This window comes from Leptosomus discolor, chromosome 24 (genome assembly GCF_034619465.1).
Source record: "Leptosomus discolor isolate bLepDis1 chromosome 24, bLepDis1.hap2, whole genome shotgun sequence".
In the NCBI taxonomy this organism is placed as follows: domain Eukaryota; kingdom Metazoa; phylum Chordata; class Aves; order Leptosomiformes; family Leptosomidae; genus Leptosomus; species Leptosomus discolor.
The window spans coordinates 4,127,824-4,150,901 of record NC_141414.1 but is presented as its reverse complement, the minus strand read 5'-3'; the positions used below and the strand labels follow the sequence as shown (position 1 = coordinate 4,150,901).

The following is a 23,078-nucleotide window of genomic DNA, read 5'->3' as shown; positions in this document are numbered from 1 at the left end:
CCTCACAGTACGGCCCCCTCATTCCCCAGAATTGCCCCTCAGGGATTGCTCCCCTTGCCCCTCCCCACATTGCTCCTCAGGGGATTGCCCCCTTATCCCCCAAAACTGCCCCTCCGGGATCACCCCTCATCCTCCTCAGGGCTTGCCCCCCTTAGGGATCACCCCCTCCTTCCTCAAACTGCCTCGCAGGGATCGCCCCTTCATCCCCCTCAGGGATGGCTCCCTCATGCCCCAAATTGCTCCTCAGGGATCGTCCCTTCATCCCCCAAACTGCCCCTCAGGGATCACCCCTCAACCTCCTCAGGGCTTGCCCCCTCGGGGATCGCCCCTTCATCCCCCCAGCTGCCCCCTCATCCCCCTCAAGGATCGCCCCTTCACCCCCCTCACTCCCCATCGGCGCTCTCCCCGCTCCCCTCACGGCCCCGCACCCCGGGGCCTGCCTGGCCCGGCGCGGCCCCGCCCGCCCGCTCCCGCCCGCCGCCCCACGCCCTCTCCCCGCCCCGCCGCTGCCGCCGCTCCCCCTCTGGCCCGGCCGGCGGCGGCGCCGCGCCGTGCCCCATGCGCCGCTGCTGCCCGGCTCTCTGCATCAGCACCAGCAGCACCAGCAGCACCAGCAGCAGCCGCCGCGGCGCCGCCCGCCCTGCCATCGCCATCGCCGCCCCCCTCCCGCCCGCCGCCGCCGTGTCCCGCCCGCCGCTCCTGGTGCTGGTGCTGCTGCAGCGCCGCCCCGCGCCGCCCGCTCCTGCGCCTCCGCCGCACAAGATGGCGGCCGGTGGGAGCGGCGGGGGCCCCGGGGGCCTCTCCTCCTCCTGCCCGCAGCCGCCGCCGCCGCCGCCGGGCAATGGTGCCGCCGCCGCCGCCTGCACGAACGGCGCCCCCCCGTCGCCTCCCGGCCTCACCTACAACCAGTGCGGCGCTGCCAACCCGGTGGCGAGCGGCGGCGGCGGCGCGGGGGGCCCGGCGGCGGCGGTGGCTGCGGGGGCGGCGGGGGCCGCCGGGGGGGCGGGCGGCTCCGGCGGGGCGCTGCAGCGGGAGCCGGTCTATAACTGGCAGGCGACGAAGCCGACGGTGCAGGAGCGCTTCGCCTTCCTCTTCAACAACGAGGTGCTCAGCGACGTGCACTTCCTGGTGGGGAAGGGCCGCGGCTCGCAGCGCATCCCGGCGCACAGGTGGGCCGCGGGGGCGGGGGGGAGCGGGGGGTGGCCCACACGCGGGGACCCGTCGCCCGAGGTGGGCTGCGGGGACCACGCGGGCCGCAGGGGTGCCCCGGGCCCCGTGGCGGCCTGGCCGGGCTGTGGAGGGGTGGCCCGTAGGCCCTGCTGGGGGCCCTGCGAGGTGATCGGGGGTCCTGGGCGTCGGGGGAGGCCGCGGGCTGGTTGTGGGTTTTGCTGAGGGGTGTCGGGGGGGGAGGGGTGTCCCCTGCACCCTCCGGGGGGTGATGCGCCAGCGGGAGGGGGATTACAGGGTTTGGGCTTCTGCGCCTCCCTCATAAAAGGAGAAAGGGGGGGTCGGGTAACTTCACCCCGCGTTTTATCCGCTGTCGGGAGCTGCCGAGCTCGGGGGGATGCACCGGCCTCGGCGAGGCCCAGCTCCGCTGCGGGCTCGGACATCGCGGTGGGATGGAGGGAGCTGGGCAGCACCAGGGTCCGGAGCGTGGGTCCCCCCCGTTTGCTCTTTAACCTGCTGGGAGGTGACTTGACTCTCCCCCTCGGCGCGGTCAGTCGCTGTTGCTTCAAATCTTGCCCAGCCCTCGGATCAATGTTGCGTTTCTTCTTATGGTTCCCAGCCCAGGTGGTGGGATCCAGCTTTCATCTGAGAGTGTTTGACCTGGAGGGACAGTGCGAGTGGGGAAAAACCCCAAATCCCTGGATCTCGCTTGGAAGCAAGCCTTGGTTTTTTGGGTAGTGGAGGAGAGGAGGAACAGTCTCCAAGAGTGCCTGATCTCTGCCGGCAAATACAGGGATTGGTGAGAGCATTGCGGATGGAAAGAGCAATGATTTGAGAAACCAAATTTCTGCCACAACGTTTTCTTTTAAAAATAACCTTTATTGAATCTTTTCTGAAGCCCTGTATTTCGGATGGTAATCCACTACTACAAAAAGCCCCCCATGATTCTGGAAAAGCTGTACTGAGGATGACATGGGGGCATGAGATAACCAGTCGAGGTTAATGTTTAAGGCCGAGCTGCCATTTAAGAGTTTGCAGCTCTGAGCTGCTCGCTCACTTGGAAGCTGGGAATTGCCTCCACCTGGATAATGCAAAACCGACTGACATTCAGCTGCCTTTTGGGGCAGCTCTGGTGACTTGATGGGTGCCGCTTACAACCCATCGCTCTGGGAATTCTCTCCTGGGCTGTACCAAGAGCAAACACAAGAGCCTTTTGCTCAAAGACGGGACCTGCTTTAACTGGGAGTGGGGGAAGGCTTATTAGTGTACTTACAAGTGGTGCTTGGCAAAGGGAGCCTTGCTCCAAACTATTTCAGCTATGGCTTTTCTCATAAGTGCTCATGCTCCTGGAGGTTTCCCCTTCAGATTTCCCTTTTTTCTCTACCTTTTTGAACAAACCACACTTGTTCTGGGCTGGTTTGAGCGTTTAGGTTGTCAGTTCTGCTCTTCTATTATTTGAAGCTTAATTAGTATTTGAGTAGGCTTGCCCCTATCCTGAGAACTAGGCTTGCTGGGTGGGGAGGGGCAGTGTTGAGCCCAGAAGTAAATTGGAAAGAAATGAAACTTTAAAAAAAAAAAAAAATAGCCCCAAAGTGAAATGCTGCTTAATTGCTCTGAAATCCATCTGGTGCTCTGAGTGGTAAAGATAGAATAGAGTGTGTCATGCCATGACATCCCACTTACGGATTATATAGATTTTAGTAAAACTTGCCTATATGATATTACAGTTGGGATATCCTGATGATTCATGAAGTACCGTGGTTATTTCAGAAACAGGGAGCTTAAAATAAAACCACCCAGACCCCTCCTGTGCTCAGTTCTCCCACAGCAGCCTGACAGCAGCAGATACTTTGGGCTGGAATTGAGTTGCAAAGCAACTGTGAATTTAATTTGAGGGGCACTGTATTGCTTCAGCGACCAAGGGCAGATGTTTGTACTCTGGTGGTAGGTGGCTGAAATAGTGCACAGTTAACAGGTAAGTATTTCTACAGAATGGTTTTATTGTGTTAATTTTCAGACCAGGGCAGGTATAACGCATGGCTGCAGCAGGGGTGGATTCTAAATAGGATTCTTGGACGGCAGCTAGTGGTGCCTTCAGGACTGGTCTGCAGTATCTTGTCGTCTTTGATGGGCGCGGTGTGTTAAAAATTGCTGGCTTTGGCAGCCAGCTGGTTAGCACAAAGAATCTGAGAGTCCTGCAGGAGCTGGAGGTGATGGTGCAGGTGCTCCCTGGTCGGGCTCCTCCGGGAAGGAGCAGAGCAGAGGTGGCGCTTTTGTAGGTTGAGGTGGTTAAATGGCACATCTGCCGAGCGGTCGCAGGTGACGTCGTCCATGCGTGGTGGTGGTGCAGGGAGGAGGTTTCTGAGTGTGACACAGCCGTAGGTTCAGGTGTGTTTCTAAGGGAGTCTGGCACGTTCAGCGCTTCGTGTAAAGCCATAGAGGCAGACAGTAGATACCTCACATAGCAACTAAGAGCAGACATTCATTTTGTGGGTGAAAGCCCTGCTTGTAGGTGAATGGCATAAGTGGCTGTGCTGGGTTCGACTGAAGGTTCATCTGTGCAAGCGTCTGTCCCGTGAGGCACCTGCAGCGCTGAGAAGACCGGACGTTTTCCACCTTCAGGAGGCTCCAGATCCTGTGGAAGTTGCTTGCATACCCTGGGCACTCTCTGTGCCATGAGCTCGTTCCTTCTTGCTGCCGAATCAGCCATGAAGAAGATGGAACAGCCTTAAGTTTTTTTTTGATGTCAAGGCTAACAAATGCCAGACTGAGCTCGCTGCCTGGAGGCTTCGCAATGCTGATGTGGCCAAGGTCAATATGTTGATTAGGCCCAGCAGAAAGAAGGAAGGGTTGTTTTGTTGTTGTGGGTTGGTTGTTTGTTTGTTTTTTTAGATCTGCTTCATCGAATGCGACATCAATGAGATTAGAAACACCTAAACCTCATCAGCCAGGAGCTGCATGTGTGTGATAATTAAGCTTGTTAATTGGCCAGAAAACATGGCCCGAAAGGGAACAGGGCAAGTGAGTGGTGATGCGCCCCTGTGTATATTCCATCCTGGGAGATCCGCGGCTTGGGGACAGTTGGAGTAGGTGTTTGGCTGCTGTTCCCAGGTGTCTCTCTTCTGAGCTTGTCCTGTCTTTTCTTGTGGTACCTGCAGTGTCGTGTGCCGAGGTGTTCCACTGCTCGGCCGCTGGGGCTGCGTGCGAAGGGCTTCCGGGGGTTTTCGAACCCGCCCCCTCCTCCGTTCCCCTGGTGTCTCTTGTCCTTGTGCTGGAAGGATGCAGCCAGCAAACCATCATCGTTCATTAGCTTCTTGTCACCTACAGTTTCACCGAGCTCCAGCGCGTCACGTGTTGCTCTGTTCCTGTGCCAGCTCTTCTGGAATAGATATTTTAAGATTTCTCCGCAGTGGAGCGGGTGAAGGAGGGAGGTGGTATGCAGCAGCGACTATCCAGTTGTGGTTCTTGAGTGGTTTATTGGTATTAGGGTGTTGCCTAGGAAGAGAGCGGGACTGTTGGCTATCCAAATTAAACTAGGGGGCAGGTGGAGATGTGAAGGTGAACAAGGAAGCAGTGAAAATTGGTGGGTAGGAAGCTGTAAGTGGTGGAATGAAAGACGTTTTCTTGCAGGGCTTTGGAAGCCTTTGGAGTCAACTTTGGATCCTTGTGAAGACAATTGAATTGTTAAGTTGGAAGTTATGGAAATTATGAAGTATGGAAGTTCCTGTGACTCTTACTGCTGAAAGTCATGTTACTTTGATTTTTAGACGTGCAGAGGGAATGATGAGAAATCGAGTGTTGCTTTCTTGGTTCTTCTGCTGTGCTTCTGATCATTTCTCTGCATCCTGTCAGCAGTCCGCTTTGTTTTGGCCACCGTGCAGTTGTTAAAAAATAACCCTTTGTTTGAATTCTTCCTCTGACAAGAGGCGTGTTACTGCGCTGAGCCCAGGGTACCTGCCTTTCCCTTTTGAGAGGGGCACGTTTGTGTTGGGCCGTGCTCCTTGGGGTCAGGAGAGGTTTCCTGTGCACTGGTCGCTACAGTGCTTTGGAAAATAGGAGGGGAAAACGAAAGTGTGCCCTGGTACTCTGCCCATTTGGGTTAATGGTTGTGTTGCTCCCATCTGAAATAAGCCCCATCTCTTCCTTCTGCAGACCTGCACGGCTGGGGAAAACTGTTGGACTGTGTAGCAGAAACTGTGCACATCCCTGCTTTGCCTGGAGTGTCTTCAGAATAGCTTTGAGTGTTCATTTTAGGAAGGGTAAGAAGAAACCATGAAGAGAGAGGGATTTTCTTATGTTAATTGTGTTCCCTTCGTGTTTTAAGGGAACTTTAAATTTGGAGTCCTGTGGCGCCTACTGGGGTCCCTTTAGGGCTCAGCGGTTTAAAAAAATCAGCCTGACTTGTTCCTGAGTGAGATGGAAGCAAAGATTTGAGAGGGTTTTTTTTTAAGTGAATGCCCTTTTCAAATCGCTTCTGAAAGCTGTCAGCTCGTCGAGGTTGTGTGCGGGGCTGGCTGCGAGAGTGAAAATTTTAGAGTGCAATTAATATATGTTCATTTTTAGTAGCAGATACTGCCTGCGATTGTCTCGCCACCATCGCTGCTTTTGTAGGAACAAGGATTTTTTTGTTTCATCTGGCAATCCCAGTCTTGTGAACAAAGTTTTTTATTTGTTCTTGACATTTTTCTTCAGAATGGTTTGATAGAAATATGCATGTGTGCACTTTTTTTGTAACCACTGTCGTTTGTCCCTAGCTCTCTTAAACCGACCAGAAACAATACAACCCGGCTTGTCAGCCAAACAGCCCGTCACGGCAAACGAGCCTGGCACGTCCACGGCGCTTCGCTCTATTGTGTCTGCGGATGGCCCCCTCTGGATGGGAGGGGAGTGAAAAGCGAGAAAATGAAAAATTTTGTTGAAAAGGAAGAAGCAAAAGGCTTCTGTGTCACTTCCTACTTCAGCAATATCGAGCTGAAATTCTCTGTTAGTGATGGGCTTTCCGTGGGGTCCAAGTGCTGGAGGTTTCTGTCTCGTGCCTTCTGTCCTGGGCGGTTTTCTGCCCGCGGTTCTTGATCCTCCGCTGTCAAAGTGTGCGTCAAACTCTGCTGCAGCAAAAGCCCCTGAATTTTCCAGCTTCTGCAGCCTGGCCTCCTCTGCTGCCCCACGCTGCTGAGCGGTGACCTCTGTGGCCTGTGCTGTATTTAACTTTGGAGCGCTGCTCGATTGCAGAAACCGGGAGCAAGATTGCTTTCCTGGGAAAAACGCGTCTCTTGCAGTTTCAAACAGGGAAAGTTCTCAAAATGGCTTTTCTAAGGCACAAGGCAGGCACAGCAGCTTCCATCTACACAGGCCTCTCAGCAGCCCTGGTCTGTGCCTCCTCCTCCAACAGGAGTTGGAGTTTATCAGTGAGGGAAATCATCTTGTTTACATGGGAGCACTGGAATATTATTTTCAGTCTCAAACCTGGTTTGTGGGAATTCTTGCTTCCTACTTCTTTAGGGCCAATAATGTGCCTCTCGCCGTTAATTACCATGTAAGCTCACAGCGGTGCCAAAAGGGGTTGCGTGCACCTCATGGTGCTGGTTTGCTTCGCGGGAGGTTTTCTCTGCCTTCTGGGCTAAGCCCAAAGCAGGTTTGGCATGGGAGGAGGCGGCAGCGCGCCCAGGGGAGGCAGCTCCCATGCCGTCTGCTGCAGGAGGTGCTGGTGTCCGCAGCTCCCGGCGATGCTGCTGGTGTTTTGAGAGCTTGCGTGTCTTGAGAGCTTGCTCTGCTGTCACCAAGGATGTCTTCCTGGCGGCTGGGAGAAGGGACGAGGACGGGTGATGTGTAGTGACCAGTTTTCTGTGAGTGTTTTCAGTACGGGACTGTGGGGAACTGCACCAAGACTTGGGTTCTGGAAGAGCTTGAATTCCTGAACTTTGCTGTTTCTTAGCTCCTCCACCTCGGGAGCGGTCCGTAGGCTCCTGCGAGGACTTTGCAAAGCAGCCACGTGTATTCTGTTCCATGATGCACTGGATCTTGTCTGTGGGGAACCATTACTGTGTTGTATCTTGGGAAGAGCTCAACATGAAGCTGCTTTCAACTTGGGTGTTTTTGCAGTAACCGAACAGAGAGCCTGACACTCCCTTCTGTTGCAAAACGCTTTTGCTTTAATGCTGGGAACGATTTGCTTTCCCTGGGGGCGGCCTTGAGGAACAGCAGCTAGCCTGGGATTTCTTTGGAAAATGAATACGATTTAACATAAGTGGTTTTGTTTTGTTTTGTTTTTTTCTTGTTTGTTTTTTAATGCTAGGTTTGTGCTGGCTGTGGGCAGCGCAGTCTTCGATGCGATGTTTAATGGTGGAATGGCCACAACTTCTACAGAGATTGAGCTGCCTGATGTGGAGCCTGCTGCCTTCCTAGCGCTGCTGAAGTAAGCCTCTTCTAATGTACAGTATAACCGGAATGAACAGATTTGTTGTAAAGGAGGATGTTGTTCATGAAAGCAGTGAGCCATTTTGTAGAGTGGAGATTGTTAGGTTTCTAAATAAAATACCTCTTTGTGGATCTGTTCAAGGGTGTTTAAGTGCGGGTGTTAAATCCCTCTTTTCCTGCGTAGAAGTCTAACATAGCTAGCGCACAAAAATACCCGACTTGCTCCGTGTTTTGGTTAAGCAATAGTTAAACAAATGTGCCCTCCCGCTGCTGATCTGCAGACTGGGCACAAGTAAACTGGGTAGTTTATAATTTTGTAAATACCTAGTTATATATAGTGCCACCACAGAAATGCAGCGGTTGGGAAGTTCTGGTTAGCGGTTGGAATAGGTGCACGGGCTGGCCCTTGTAGTTAGGTTGATCGTCACCTGTTCAGACATAAATTCTTGTTCATGAATTGGTTTGATTTGATCCAAATGGTATTTGAGAGACGTGGGGAAAAGTCCTCCTCGTACAGCTCTGTAAGTTACGAGCGCTCGGAGCTCGTTCAGGTTATGGGCAAACGTTAGTGAGTTGTAACAGGTAAGCACGGGTATGAAACTGGTGTTGGCCGCTCGGTGCGGTATCTCCCCTTGTGCGTGTTTGATTCCTCTTTTGCAGAGCTGGTTTTGGACTTTTATCTGCAGCATGCATTGTAAGCCTGCGTGCTGGGGGAAGGAGGAGGAAGGGGCTGTAACATCCTATTCACAGATTTCTTTAAGCTTGGCTGGTGCTGTATAACATCCAGCAGCAATCCTGAATGTGTGCTGAAAAGTCATTGTCCCATTTCTATAGGATTTCTGTAACCTACTTCCAGGGGTTTCCAGCCCTGTGCTCTTGACACGTTCCCCGCTTGCTTCCTATCAGGAACAATGACTATATATAGCTTTGGCACACTTTTTGCTTTACCTTCAAAAAGTGCTTCAGTCATGACTCTGCTATCTTAGAAGATTTAAAAACTGGTCTTTGCTAGAATGAAAGGCCAGAAATAATAGGGAGCCCCTAGCCCCTCCGCTTTGGCTCATTTTAAACCAGACACCAGCACACGGGGAATCCCTCTAATTGGAGTATGACTCTCTGTCTGCCAGGCAGATCTCTCTGGAGTGCAGAGTTAGTATCTATCTTTAAAACTTAGTGAGGCTAAAATACCGAGTGAATTAGAGGCAAAGTCCTGTTCTTTCCCTGCTGGTACGGAGATTTCAGCACTTCTATGAACAATATGATCTCGGAGTCTGGGAATCATCATCTGAAAAGACTAAAGTGATGCCTTTAGGTGGATTTCCACAGAAATGTTTGTATTTTGTGTAGGAGACATTGTGCACATGGTCCAGTGATGCTTTAGATGCTTAAATCTGGAATTGAACTGTCGCTTTTAAAATGCTCGGAGCTGAAATGAGCCAAAGGAAGTTTGGGTGCTGCATTCCAGTAGGAAGCTTACCACCAGCTACGTGGTATGAACCTTCCTAGAGTAAAACCAGTCCCGCCGAACACTGATCTGAAATGGCAGCTGATCCTTACATATGTCTCTGGACTTGGTCCAAGCCATGACCTAATGCTGTAGGATCAGGAGCTTATCGAGGGACAAAGTGCCCAAGCTGAATGTTCAGCAGAAGGTCCCTTCTGGACAATAGATTGTGGTTGTGTTTGGGGGCTAGTGGCCTTTAATAGGTCTGCTGTAATTGCGTGAGAGAGAAATTTTTTTTAAGTATTGTTCTTTGGGTTACCATGAAAATAATATTTTTGATTGGATGGGGTTATAATCTAAATCTTCTTTTCAATTGATACTACACTTCTTCACAGTTTGAGCCTCTCTTGTTAGACCTCCTAGCGCACACTGTTTGGACTGTGGTAAAAATAAATACTGACATAGTCGTTGCAGTAAAGAGAACTAGTTGTTTTTAGAGCAACTGTGTGCTTTTAATCTCGTAATAAAGAGGATTACTTCGTGCAAATAGGACCGGTGAAGGGATGTATGCAAAATATATTTGTGAGCCTGTGGCTTGACGCTGTTACTAACAGATGCTCTAGAGCAGCACAAAAGCCTGCTTTCAGCAGCAGTGAGAGCGCTTCCCTGCCTCTGAATCCCCCTGTTTAAGCTTCCCTGAATTGCATCCTGGCCCTCTCTAGCTAGAGGACCAGGAGCTCCACTGCTGCTCTGGAGCAAGTCCCTCCAGACGGGGTCACTGCCTGGCATCCCCCCAGAAGAGCCGCGCGAAGCCTCTAGGAACAGCGGCCGTGCGACGTGTTGCTGTGCCCCCTTCAGAGAAACGCAGGAGCAGAAATTGCTGGAGTTTCCAGAATACCCGGTGGAAGAGGAATGCCCAGTGCAGTTCACACAGTTAGTGTTACGGCTCTGGGCTTCGTGCCTTTCGGGTCCTGACTGGCAAATGCTCGACTGGTTAAAGGGACAACAGTAAACACAAGCTCTGGATGGGATTAGGGCTAACATCAAGTGTGTCGCTGGTTTTACCGAACTCGGCCTGTCGGTTCCTGTTGTTTCTGATCAGCATGCTTGGGTATGAGGAGGCTCGGGCAGGCTTCCTATGAAGACCTTTGTTTTTCCTTGTGGTATGAATGTACTTCCTTGTTTTGGCCTAACGGTGAAGGCTGATGCTTTGCTGGCAGCGTGGCAGTCCTTGTTTTTCACTGCAATTAACTCTTGCTTTACGCTGAAGTGACATCGGGTGCTGTACTTGAACGTCCGTGTAAGGAAGTGAAGCAGTTGTGTACGTGAAGTGAAGAGATGAAGGGAAAGTGGGGCATGGATGAAACGCCTCGTCTGCAGAGGAGGTGTATGCCTGAGTGCTGCTCATCACTTTTGTAAAATGGAGCTTCTCTGCTGAAGCAGGCAGGCAGGGCTGAATTTTTGTCCTTGTTTACTCTAATTGAACAGCCAAATCCATTAATTTTAAGGGGTACTTGGCCAGAGCCTGTTCTAGCCTAGTGTAAGTGGCAGGCTAAACAGCTCGCTGGCTGTTCGAGTGCTTCAGCAGATACCCCAGCTATTTAATTCATTAAAAGTTATACTGTAAAGAGTGGTTTTGGTTTGGTTTGGGTTTTGGTTTTTTATTTTTTAAAAAGCTTCTACTTTGTAAACTAAAGTCGGTGGAAAGGATGTGAAAACCCTTGTGTCCCTTAAGTGTAGGAAATGGGGCCAGGATAATAGGCAGAAGCACAAACATGTTTTTATGAATTGTGAGGGGTTTTACCCTGTTTATGTTATTGGCTTCACCAGAGCAATGTTTGTTTGCATGTTTTCAGATTTCTTTATTCAGACGAAGTTCAGATTGGACCAGAGACTGTTATGACAACACTTTACACAGCTAAAAAATATGCAGTTCCAGCCCTTGAAGCTCATTGTGTGGAGTTTCTTAAAAAAAACCTCCGAGCAGACAATGCATTCATGCTGTTAACACAGGTGAGTTTGCAGTCCTTTGCATTAAGTCCCCTGAGCAAGAGGAAAGCAGAAGTTTTCTGAGCGTTAACGGAGTTGATCATCCAAAATGGAGCAGTTCTGTGTCATTTTGAATTCTTCCTTACAGGAGTCTTGTGCTGATGGGCAGCTTCTTGGAACAATAAAATACAGCAAATGTTGCTGCTGTTTGAGACCTGCTTTCTGTTTCGGTGTGGCAGGCGATTCCTTCCAGAGTGTGAGCTGGGGAAGAAATTAACGGGGTGGAAAAATTTCATCTGCCAAGAAGAAAAGTGAAATGCGAGGACTTTCTCTGCGCAAAGCTTGCTGCATCTAGCTGGTCAGACGTTCTTTGAAGGCCTTTTTTTGCAGTAGTTTCCCAGAAATGGGGGTGAAAGGCAGAAAATGCAACTTTTTCATGAGTGCTTTGGTTTATTTCCCTAGGAGAGGAACAAAGTGATCTCTTCCTCAGCCTGTTCCAGCCTTCCCGCAGTACTGGAGGCACGCAGCCCTGGAGTCTCAGGGCAGCTGTGTTTCTTGACTCTGTGAGGCTGGTTGGGTGTCCTTGTGCCTCGCTGATGCGATCTGTGAGGGCTGGACTCCTCCATCTGCCATTGGACTCTTCCAAGCAGCAAACTAGAAGACAGTCTTTACAACTTCTGCTTATTTTGGAGAATATCAGACTTTGTGTGCAGGTTGATTAAACTGGCATCGCTGTCCTTCCCATTTCCTAGGCCCGTCTTTTCCTTCTGGTCCCTGCCACCACCCTCTCAGGGACAACCTGTTCTGGGTGGTGGAGGAACAAGAAGCAAATAGGATTTGTGTGCGTGAGTTTCTTTCCTTTAGGGAACGGGCATACTTCTGACTAGCTCTGGAGGGATATTTCTGATCAGCCTGGAAAGCTGCTGCGATTTCTGATGTTAAACAAAGCTTGCGGAGGAGTTTTCACAGCAGCACACTAAGGAGGTCTGGTTCTGAGGGGTTGTCCTGTCTTGCCCAGCCTGTCTTGTCTGCGGCCTTTTTTCCTCCTTGTCAGGAGTACAAGCACCTTTCAGGCTCCGACTGTGGTTGCCGCATCGGTGGCAGCGTGTCCACACCAGCAGGCTTCGCAGAAATGGCAGCAGTGTTGCCCTGGAGCAGTTGCTGCTGAGCTCTTTGCTTGTTTGCTGCGATTAGGCTGGAATTTTATTTTGAATTCAAATATTTGGATCGAGTTCTCGAAGTAGTTGCACATTACATCGCTGTTGTAGACACTCTTCGCTGCTGGCATTCAGCTGCTGCTGCAAAAGACAATGTCCCTCTTTGCATCTCCTCTTTTTAACGTAGCTCTTCTCCGCCGGCCATGGGAAAATGTCCCGGGCTGCCAACGGGCGAGGCAGCCTGGGACGTGGCGGGGAACCCCACTGCGCTTCTCTGGGGAAGGTTCAGGACTTCAGGATTCTTGCTCGGGTGACGGTAGCCAAATCTGCGCTCCCACCTGATGCGTGGTAGGACAACTGTAACTCTGACTCTCTGGGTTCAGCAATCTGAAAGATCAGGAGCTGTTATCTAAGAGCTGAGGAGAGATCGTTCCCATAGGCTGCAGTTTTGAAGAGGGATCTTGCACCAGCCATCACCTCATGAGGATTAGAGGTGTCAGCTTTTTGGTGATGTTCTTTATGCAGGGATTTTTGCGGCACGCTAAGTCTCTGCAGCCTGACTTTGCAGCTTTGGCAAGGTGACATTGAGGTTTGTGGTGACTTCCTTACAAGTCACAAAGGTCCTTTGGCACAAGAGGAAGGTGTCTTAGTTTTTCAGGTATCAAAACCAAGATATTGCCTAGCACTCTGTCAGCTGCACTGGGGCAGCTGAAATGCCAGCTGGAGACATGCTTTCCTTTCTTTTTCTTTGTGGCTTATCAGTTATGATTAGTTATCAGTGGTGATTCGTATGTACTTTATGTTCATTATTGCAGTATATCAAGTCTCTAAAGTGTTTGAGGCTGGTGTTCTTTCAGAAACATATCTGTACCTCAATGACTGGCTGCACGAGGCACCTCCTTTAATGGATCTGGTCTCAAAATTCTCTCCGTTCTGGTCCTTCAGTGTGAACATTGGTCTCTGTTTTCTACTTTTACTGCAACAGGTTGACAATTTGTAGAGTCAGTTACAGACCTGAGATCCATCTCGTACAAAACCTCTCCCAACAGTCTTAAGATTGTGGACCTAAGATCATAAAGCCCCAAACCTCCTTTGCGTGTGTCATTGCTGGATCCTGCTGGTCCAGCAACTATGTCATTGACAGCGTTTCAGGTGACTGCTGCTCTGGCAGAAATATTAATGGTGAATAGCTCTCCTGCCTCATAGTGAACAGTGATGCTCTTTCATGCCCGGCATGCGTGCAAATGTCACTTTGATCAAGAAGGAAATAATAGTTTGCCTAAAGCTGCTGTGGGGGAGAGCTCTGCGAGTGTAGCACAAGTCCTTCGCGTGTCGAGAGAGAGCCACTACAGTAGTAAAGTCTGAGTCAGTCACAGCTCTTGGATGCCAAGAGTATAAGGCACTGGCAATCCTCCAGCCCCAGGAAGAGGTGACGACTGCTGAAGCTTCCCTGGTCCCTGAGAAAATGGGAGAGTTGTTTTGGCTCTGTGCGCTTGAGGTCTCGGCACTGAAGGTTGGCCTTGCTGAGCGAGGGTGAAGCAGGAGACGCTCGATAGCGCTAGCCTCTCTCAGTGGCTGAATTCCCAGCCCAAAACACGGATTTTTAAACCTTACCTGTGGCAGCGAGTTCAAGAAGTCGCAGTGTACTCTTGTGCTAATGAGAGCTCTGATGTTAAGGCACTTCCTTCCTAAATAGCAAAACCCAAAGCCTTGGAAATAAGAGGTCACCTTGGTGACTTTTGTGTGTTCCCACCTCACTTCTGGTTATGTTAGGCACAGGGTTGGTAACGTGTCTTGGCGGTGCAGGGGGATCTGAAGTGGCAGTGAAATTGTTAGGAGGCTGCGCCTAAGTTGGCCAGAGAGATTCTGAGCAACTGCCCAAGCTGTGTGCAGGCTTTGTTAGGCGTAGTAACCCGTTTCGGGGGGAATTCTTTAAGGTAAGTAGATCAGAGTAGCCGTTTCTGTGCAAAACGTGCAGGTGCAGTAAGCAGGCTGCGTACCCCGCGCCCCACAGGGCTTTGTGCTCTCCCTGGGACACAAGCAGTGTGCCTGCTGAGGCGTTTTTGCTAATACGTGAGGTCAGTGTGACGGTGTTCTTGCAGAATAAGCTGTCTCTGCATATTCCTGGAGCGAGCAGGCCCGGAGTCATTGGGCAAAGCTTTCCTCTAAATATAAAAATGATGTAGTAAAAATTGCCCGTGCTCAGCTGACACGGTCAGTATGGTGCTGGAAAGCACTGGAGCCGCGTTAACTGATGTGATGTGAAAACAAAGACGTGCCTGAAGACATGCACAGCAAAACCAGAACTGATGCCAAATGCAGATTTTTCTAGTGTTTGCCTTGTCATGCTTAACTGCTTGTGAAAGACTGCTGCAGCCCAGTGAATTCGTGGTGCAGTCAGGCGTAGTATTGCTAATGAAGATGGGCTCTGGGAGGGAAGGGGCGTCCTTACTTAGTGTGTAACTTCAAAATACCTTTTGTGTTAACGACTGCTTCTTCGTTCCTAGGCAAGACTTTTCGATGAGCCTCAGCTGGCCAGCCTTTGCCTCGAGAACATAGACAAGAACACATCAGATGCCATCAATGCGGAGGGCTTTACAGACATTGATCTGGGTGAGCTTTTTTCCTCCCTCTACACGCTTTCATCCCAAGCTAGCCTCTGAAGTTACTGCAGGTTAATACTTGGCCCTTCTCTTTTGTGGCTTTGCTGTTCTGGAGCAATCTGTTGCCGGGGACTGCCACGAAGAGGCCAGAGACAAGGCATGTGCAAAAGAGCATGCTTGCTTGCAGCACTGTCCTGGAATCTGCTTACTTTGGTGCAACTTGAGTTTTCTGGGCATGATCCAAAGCCCGTTTCCTCTGTTGATGTTGGCAGGTTTTGGGTGGGTGTAACTTGCCTTCTTTTGCAGAGCTGGCGTTGTTCCCTGCCTCTCTGTCGGGTTTTGGAGTGAAAAAGGTGTTGCGTTTTTGAAAGCAAGACCTGGGTGTTTTAATTACCGTATGCGGTTTCCAAATTTGCTGGGCCCAGTTAATAAACGTTAAAATCCAGCCTTTAACCTTCTCCTAATGAGATGGGCTGCGGAGGTAAGGCACGGGGAACCTTCTGGGTTTCACGCTGCTTGCTTATCCAGACCTGACGTCAGGTAAGTCCCAACTCAGTCCGCTGCACTTCCATTAACGTGCCAATTAAACGGGCACTGTTTGCTGCTCCGGTGAGTTACAGAATACGCAGATCTGCCTTCCTCAGAGGCTGCGGGCAGCGCTTTCGGGAGATGCTGGTGTTTTCAGTTGCTTCTCTTTTACTCGCCTTGGCTGTACGTAGGGTACTTGTGGCCAGGTGACATGGGGTGATTTGGGTTAGAGCCTAAAGTTGTCACTGTCTGTCCTGCCTTGCAGACACCCTGGTTGCGGTGCTGGAGAGGGATACCCTGGGGATCCGGGAGGTTCGTTTGTTTAATGCAGTGGTTCGCTGGTCGGAGGCTGAGTGTCAACGGCAGCAACTTCAGGTGATTCCAGAGAACAAGCGGAAAGTACTGGGCAAAGCGCTTTCTCTTATCCGCTTCCCATTGATGACTATTGAGGAGTTTGCAGCAGGTAACTGAACAAAGGCATTTCTGGCAATCCTGGTCTTTGCTTTCTCTGAACTGCAGAGGATCAAGTACATGAAAATGGCTTTTTCTCTGTGTATCCTGTAGTAATTTAAATTTGAGATTATCCCCCTTCCCACTGGTCTGCAAAATCTACTGTGTAAATGCTGTTTCCATCCGCGATCAGTCGCTCTTGTTTTAAGGGCTGTGGTGCTCCATCAGGCGGGAGCCAGTCAGATCACAGCTGACTGCCCTCACAGCCTGTTTGGGTGGTTGCTCTCTCATTCAGCTGACAGCGAAGATCCAAACAGGCGTTCACCTGCTTCCCTTTCCAGCCATTCCAAGCATTTGAACTACCCAAAGCTAATGGAGTTGCGAATAATTGCTGTTGCTTGTAGCCTGCTCCCAAAGAGAAATGAGGATGTTTCTCCCCATCCTCTGTTTGCTGCCACCTGTAATCCAGCGGTGGTGTGGGCCGCGTCTTGCCGATGCCGTTGAGAGCAGAGCCCCGTAGCAGAAAAAACTTCCAAAATGCTCTTTGAGCTGCAGGGTTGGTGTTGCTTAGTCTGTGTCTCAAAGCATTTTTCAAGTTTATGTTAAGACCTTGATCTACAGAGATGTCTGACTCGCTTAACAGTTCTGACTAAAGTTATTCTTGTTTGGTTTTCATTGCCTGTTGTCGTTGACTTCGTGCTCTGGTGATTCTCCAGGGATTGAAAATTGGCCATTGGCTTAAATAGTTTTGATGCTGAAAGATGCTGTGGAGCCGTTTTCAAAACGGAAACTTGTTTTAGGCTGCAGTTATGTGTACAAAGAGGCAAAAAGGGTCCCTGACACCACTTCCTTTGCAGAGCATTTCTCAAGGCAGAGATGGCCTCAGCTTACCGATAGTGAATGGAGTGGTCCAGGATGAAGAGGGATATTCCCAGGAAGTAAATCTGTGCTGAGAACTTGGTACCCGCTGTCTGGTTTGCCTGTCACAGCGGCGGTGTGGTCGTAGGGGACACGAATCTCTTCAGGAACAGCTTGGGCAGGGAGGCAGGGATCCGTCCATCCCAGCTGGGTCCCTTTCCTTTCTGTTGGCACCGGGGGAAGCACGGCCCGCTCTGTGCCTCGGCGTGCGTCGTGCCCAGCAGCAGCTTTGCAGCAGATCACAGCCTTGAGGGGAGAGGGCGTCCTCCTCCTGGGGAGCGTTAGAGCGGTTTGGGTGCACCAAGCTCGGCATTTTTCTGCAGATCCTGTTTCTTTCAACCCTTCCTTCAGATCTTGTATCATTCTGCTTCACTGGGAGGAATGTGTTAATTCTGGCATGTTTGGGTTGAAGCCTTTGAGCTGGAACGTCAGTCCCTCTCCCCGTACTGTCTGTCACAATTGCCCATTCAACTTGGATCTTCCATCAGTCTTCTTGCTTTAAGAGAAACTCTTTTTAAGTTTTCTCCATCTGCTTTAACCTAAAAGGTGAACAAAAGAAACCCCATCCTGAAGGGCTGCACTGTTCAGCTGCCCTTAAACAAGGGGCTACCTTGGAATTGCTCCAGGTTTGTCCTTTTTGTGAGTTTTGGAGTGACTCTGGTTTCTTTGGTGATCCCAGCAGAGGTAGGAGAGGGAAACTGCTCTCCTCCGCCCCCCTCTCCCAAAAGAATAATTAAAAAAAAAGGATTTTTACAGGCAGTGGTTTTGCCAGTTTGTTATATGATGTGGTATCAAACATGGAGTTTTGCATGAAGGTGTTTTAACTGGCAAATGTGTCCCTCCCTTCCCTTAGAGCAAGTAATTTGAACCAGGATTGAATTGCAGCAACACAGGATGAGTTTAGACATGATCAACGATGGCTGAATTTTGCTGAGCAAAGTACCCATAAGCTCATTATTCTGTTCACAGTCGACTTCCTTAAATTCTTTCATCTCTACCTATTGCAGCCTTGCACCTCGTGAGGTCTGTGTAAGGTTGTGCTGAATTTAACCAGCTACAAGTTGTTTTGGGCCAACAAGTAGCTGGGCATGTGCCTCACATGGTAACGAGCACTTAATGCTGTTGTTTCTCCAGTATGTGGTAGTCTTTTTTTCTGTTAAAAGCCTCCTGCACATAGAGGTGCAGAGCAACTTTTGACTCTAAAAGACTTAATTTTTACCCGGTTTTGATTTTGAAAGGATTCAAAGTGGTTTCCAAAGCTTGAGTATAGCATCTCTTTGGAAAAAACCATCTAGTCACTGGAGAAAAGATGAGAATGTGTTTCAACTCTTGCTTTCATCGCTAGCGTTTTTCCCTGGGTTCTACCGTAAAGGTGTTAAAAAGCCCAAACCAACCCAAAGCAGGGATTAAATGCCCAAGGGAAGGGGGGGAATCAAAGCGGGGCATGAGCTGAACCGCCTTTGCTTGACTGAAAAATACTCCTACTGCACTTTCCAAGTTGATGGTAACCGGGTGCTGTTCCCTCCCCCTGCCCCTCACGGGCATTCATGATGTCTTAACAGTGATGTTGTAAAATACCAGTGTTCATATGTGAAAATCCCTGTCTCCTACCAGCATTACCACCTCCCGAAGGAGCAGGGGAAGGGTGAGCGTGTGGTTTGGGTTTTTAAAGCAGCCCAAATGCGTTTTGGCTCCGCAGAGCTGCGCGCTCAGCCGCCGTTTCACGTCCGTGCTGCGGCCGGGCGGGTGCGTGCCGGGTGTGCGGCTGAGGGGCGGGCGGCACCTTCCTGGGGTGTCGCTTCCCGACAGCCCAGCGAGATCCCCCGTGGGATGTGGGTTTGGCTCGCTCTTAGCTCCAAGTCCAGTTTGCCTCCCCCTGTAAACCCCCGAAGGATCCCTTCTGCTCCCCGAAGGCTGACGGCCTCGCTGCTTTCGTGCTCCTCTGCAGGGCCTGCCCAGTCAGGAATCCTCACGGACCGGGAAGTGGTGAGCCTGTTCCTCCACTTCACAGTGAACCCGAAGCCACGGGTGGAGTTCATCGACAGACCGCGCTGCTGCCTGCGGGGGAAGGAGTGCAGCATCAGCCGTTTCCAGCAGGTGGAGAGCCGCTGGGGGTACAGTGGGACTAGTGACAGGATAAGGTCAGCTTCTCTGCTAATTCTGCTGCCGATAGATTCGTGTTTACTGAGCTTTGGGCCTACTCGGGACCTAAACCCGCCAGGTTACCTGCTAGACCCCGACTTCCACAGCACAAGCCCTAGTGCAGACTCTGAAGGGGAAAGCGCTTTGCTGGGCAAAAGCGTCGCCCGATGCGTTCACCCGCCCGTGCAGCTGCCGGCCGCCGCTTGGCCTCTGCGGCGGCAAAGGTTTCCAGCACCCGGGGCCCTCCAGCACAGGCCTCTCGGGGGATTATTTCTCTCCTTTTCAAGTGGCTTCCTGCAGCTGCACGGGCACGTAGCGGTTGGAGTCCCCAGGCAGCTCATGGCTCCCTCCTGTGCCTGGGTGTGTCGACTCACCAGTGCTCCATCAGGTTGGTTCCCTGCTCTATTGTGAGTGTAAATGTGGCTTGTGGAAGCCCCTTAATCTTGCCTATTTGAGGGAGGGATTAGGATAAAATGCTTGCTGCGCCTGCTTTTCTGCTAATGCCTAGTTTGTTTAGACCTAAGCTTGTAGAGAAACAGCAAAGCCCAGTCATGCTGACGGAGACGCGGAGGTGTGGTGTGGCAAACGGTGGTTTGTGAGCCTTGTGGGGCCAAGTGACTAGAGCAAGACTGCGTAATGGGAAAGCCTTGGTTGTTTCCCAATTCGTCTTTGTCTTGGGTGGAAGAGGAATTTGCATTAATATCGATCTTGAAAATTTTTAAGCCTTTTCATTGGTGGTTCTCCTGTATATCGACAAAGCTGTCGGTGGGATCTCTTGGTCCATTCATCCCCTTGATGATCATAATCAGAAGAGCTGCTGGCTCCAAACGCTTGCTGCTCTGACATCTAACGTTCAGAGACCTTTTGGAGCTTGTGTTTGACTTAAGTCCAAGTGCTGGCAGCATCAGGGTCAGTCTCATCAGGGCTTGTGTGCAGCTTCAGCCCTGACTGTTTTAGGCTGGTTGCAGAGCAGTGGCTCCAGCCTCCCGCAGGAGCTTGTTCTTGAAGCACGTGGGGCCCAGAGAGTTGGTGGACGGGTGAAGAAATCCTGTGGGCAGCTTGGCAGGCACCGGGGCTTGCTGCTGCCTGCGAAGATGGAGCTGTAGCGGGGTGAATATCCTTCCCGTCGCTGCCTGAGCCGGCAGGGATTCCTACATTCAGGAGCTGTTGAGTCTGATTTTCTGCTCTTAGATAAACCTTGAGTGCAGCTGTATCCAGCGAGTGCTCAGCAGCACATTAACAATTCTCCTCCAGTGCTCAGGAGCGAAGTATCTCGTGACACTTTAAGTGCTCTTTGCTGTTACCTTGCTGGCAGGGCCGCTGCTGCCGCGCGGGTGGGCACGATTCCACGCTCTGCGGGCTGCCCTGCCTCTGCCTGGCTGGCGGTTTTGGGTGCTGGCGTTGTACCGCCGTCTCGAAACGCTTCCCGAGCCTGAAGTTCGATGGTGGGACTGGGCAGCTTTTGCATTTCGCGCCAGCAAACACAATTCTTGCCGGCCCGTTAGGACAGTCAGAGGTGGAAGCTTCCAAATCGTGGTTCCCGTGAAGGATTTCTGTTGTTAGTAAGAGTTGCCCTTAAAACTGTTTGATTGAATCATAGGTGTAAAATGGAAGTGAGTGAAGATGTTTTTGTATCATCCTCGTACTAAAACGATGGCAAGTTGGTCTGACTCTCCTGATCTCTTCCTGCAGGTTCTCGGTGAACAAAAGGATATTTGTGGTTGGGTTTGGATTATACGGATCCATACATGGGCCAACAGATTACCAAGTAAACATACAGGTAATTCTCTCTACCACGTTGAAAACACTTGCTGCTGTAGGACTAACTCACACGTGTCAGTGAATATGAGACAACCTCTTAGGTTAGAAGGGCCTGTGTGTTCTCTAGACAGGGTGGCTGGCAGACGTAGGGAGGGCCAGATGGGGCCCTGGGGATAAGAGGGATTATTGCTCTCGATTTTATGCAGCCTCCCGCTGCCTGCGTCACTGCGGCAGCTCCCCAAGTCCCCTCGCAGCCTCGGGAAACACGTCTCGGAGCTGCGACGCCGTCTGAGGACGAGCTGGGCGCGTTTTCCCGCGCCGGTGCTGCCGCCAGCGCCGGGCGCTGCAGCGGTGCTTGCGTTTTGCTCCCAGCTGTGCCAGCACCGTGGGGCAGCCCCGGTTCGACAGGGGAGGAGGAGGAGGAGGAAGCGGTTGCTGTGTCTGCGCTGGGCCCGTGCCGTGCCGGTGGGCGGCCTGGCAGCGTCCCGGTTGAGGTGGCGAATAGGACCGAGGGAGACCCGGTTGTCTGGAGTCCATCGCGATCTGGTTCGAAGACTGGGGCGGCTGACGGGAATCCAGGGTGCCTTGTTGGGATGAATCCGGCGTGCCTCGTTGGGGTGCGCATCCGTAACCCCGGTCTGGATCGCCTGAGCCGCCCCCAGGAAGGTTACCCCGGCCCAGCACGGCTGGTGGGACGAGCCCAGTGCCGGCACTTCTGGGACTGTCAGGGGCTCCTCCTGGTGCCCCTGAGCTCTTGGAGGAGAAAGGCAAGCGAAGACCGACGTGCGGAGCGCCGGCCCGCTGCCCTCTGCCTGGCCTCAGGGCGAGGGGGGATTGTCTGGGGCTGGCTGGGACCCGAGCCCCCCCGTTGTTCGCTGTGGTCCCGGTGCTGAGGACGGACGCGAGCGATGGGACGCCGCGGTCCTGACGGGGCTGGTGGAGCCGCCGAGTCCCTCGGGCTCAGCCCGGTTCAGGGGGGGATGCGCAGCACTGGCTTTCAGCGGGCTGGGCAGGTTGACAGCTGAGGCTTGTCTTGCAGATCATCCACACGGACAGTAACACGGTCCTGGGGCAGAACGACACGGGGTTCAGCTGCGACGGATCATCCAACACTTTCCGGGTCATGTTCAAGGAGCCTGTCGAGATTTTACCCAACGTCAACTACACAGCGTGCGCTACCCTAAAGGTACCGTGGGGCGGCGGGGCTGGGGGGACGAGGTGAAGGCGAGGGAAGGCAGGTTTCTGTAGCCCCTTCAGGTCTTGCTCTGCCCTTTTCAAGGGTACAGTCTCACAGGGCTGCTCTGTGGTTCCATCGCCTGCTGGTGCAACGCGCGTGTTCACCACCAGCGCTCGGGGTTGGTCCTTAGCTTGTCTTGCAGGAGTGCAGTGATGCCCAGGCTGCGTTAGTGTCGGGGTTTCTTTTTGGTGTATACGGATAAGCTGCCGGTTCTGCAGGGTGTAAGCCCGAGCCTGCCTGCCATGGCTTTAAAAAGTTGATACTTAACTGTGGAGACCTGGTTAAATGTCGTGTGAAGTTCTGACAGAGCCTGAACTTTGCTCAAAATAGCTGAGGTGCAAGAAGCAGAAAGAAAAGGGCGGTACCAGGATCTCCAAAGCTCATTGCTTCGGGCCAGGCTGCGAGGCCCGACCCCCCAGCAGGGTCCTGCGGGGCTGTGATCCCTGTCCTGATCTGTGCTTGTCTTCTGTCACCGTCACAGGGTCCAGATTCCCACTACGGAACCAAAGGACTGCGCAAAGTGATCCACGAATCGCCGACGACAGGAGCCAAAACCTGCTTTACGTTCTGTTACGCAGCTGGGAATAACAACGGCACTTCGGTGGAGGATGGACAAATCCCAGAGATCATCTTCTACACATAGTGCAGCTGCAGAGCTGGCTCTGGACTCTTCGGTTCTCTTCCCCGTGACCTTCCAAACTAAATTTCTGGCTGAGTTTGACCACACCAATTGGAGCCACACTAGCCAAAGGTCTCAGTAAAACCATTTCAAAGCTCATGTTCTGCCTTGTGCTAGTGATTCTGCTGCTATCACGTACCAGACTAACTGGTAGACCAGTATCATTTGTAGGTTGTCCGTGGCTAGTTGTTTTTCACTTTACTGATTAATCCTATCTAACAACAGGCGGTTTTATTGACTGTGATGAATGTAGATGCTTTTCCACCAGTCGGAAGCCTGGAAACGAGTGGCTCTGGTTGCGGTTGTACTTGCTCTGAGGAGATGATCCTGCAGAAAGACACAGTCGAGGGCTGTGTGGCCCATCCTCTTCTGCTCTAGCTCAGCGGTCAAGGCGAGACTCTTTGCCACACCTGCCCGGTGGCACTGCTGCGGCGGCGGGGCTTGGCCAGCCCGGGCCTGGCACCTTCCCTCCCGCCACCGCGCATGCGGCCGCCTTCAAAAAGTCCCGGGAAGTGGCCTTTTCCCTGAGGCTTCGCTGTTTCAGCACTACACGGTCTTGAGGGAGCCCTCAAAACTGGAGAGACTGCGG

The 23,078-nt window shown here is 51.9% G+C and overlaps 1 protein-coding gene across 1 annotated transcript; it reads left to right on the top strand.

Annotated features, from left to right (window-relative positions):
* The first annotated feature begins 543 nt into the window (after positions 1-543).
* Positions 544-22,588, top strand: BTBD2 (BTB domain containing 2). The gene is made up of 9 exons (XM_086477431.1): positions 544-1,169; positions 7,460-7,579; positions 10,882-11,038; positions 14,679-14,784; positions 15,568-15,765; positions 18,619-18,811; positions 20,505-20,592; positions 21,613-21,759; positions 22,292-22,588. The coding sequence occupies exons 1-9, from the start codon at positions 559-561 to the stop codon at positions 22,451-22,453; spliced, it is 1,782 nt and encodes a 593-aa protein (XP_086333557.1). The 5' UTR covers positions 544-558; the 3' UTR covers positions 22,454-22,588.
* The last annotated feature ends 490 nt before the right edge of the window (positions 22,589-23,078 follow it).

Bases quoted from the DNA above. Each gene is read 5' to 3' on its own strand.
- BTBD2 (XM_086477431.1), top strand. From the start codon at position 559: ATGCGCCGCTGCTGCCCGGCTCTCTGCATCAGCACCAGCAGCACCAGC. The intron at 7,580-10,881 runs GTAAGCCTCTTC...GCATGTTTTCAG, and splicing joins GCCTTCCTAGCGCTGCTGAA to ATTTCTTTATTCAGACGAAG. The intron at 11,039-14,678 runs GTGAGTTTGCAG...CTTCGTTCCTAG, and splicing joins CATTCATGCTGTTAACACAG to GCAAGACTTTTCGATGAGCC.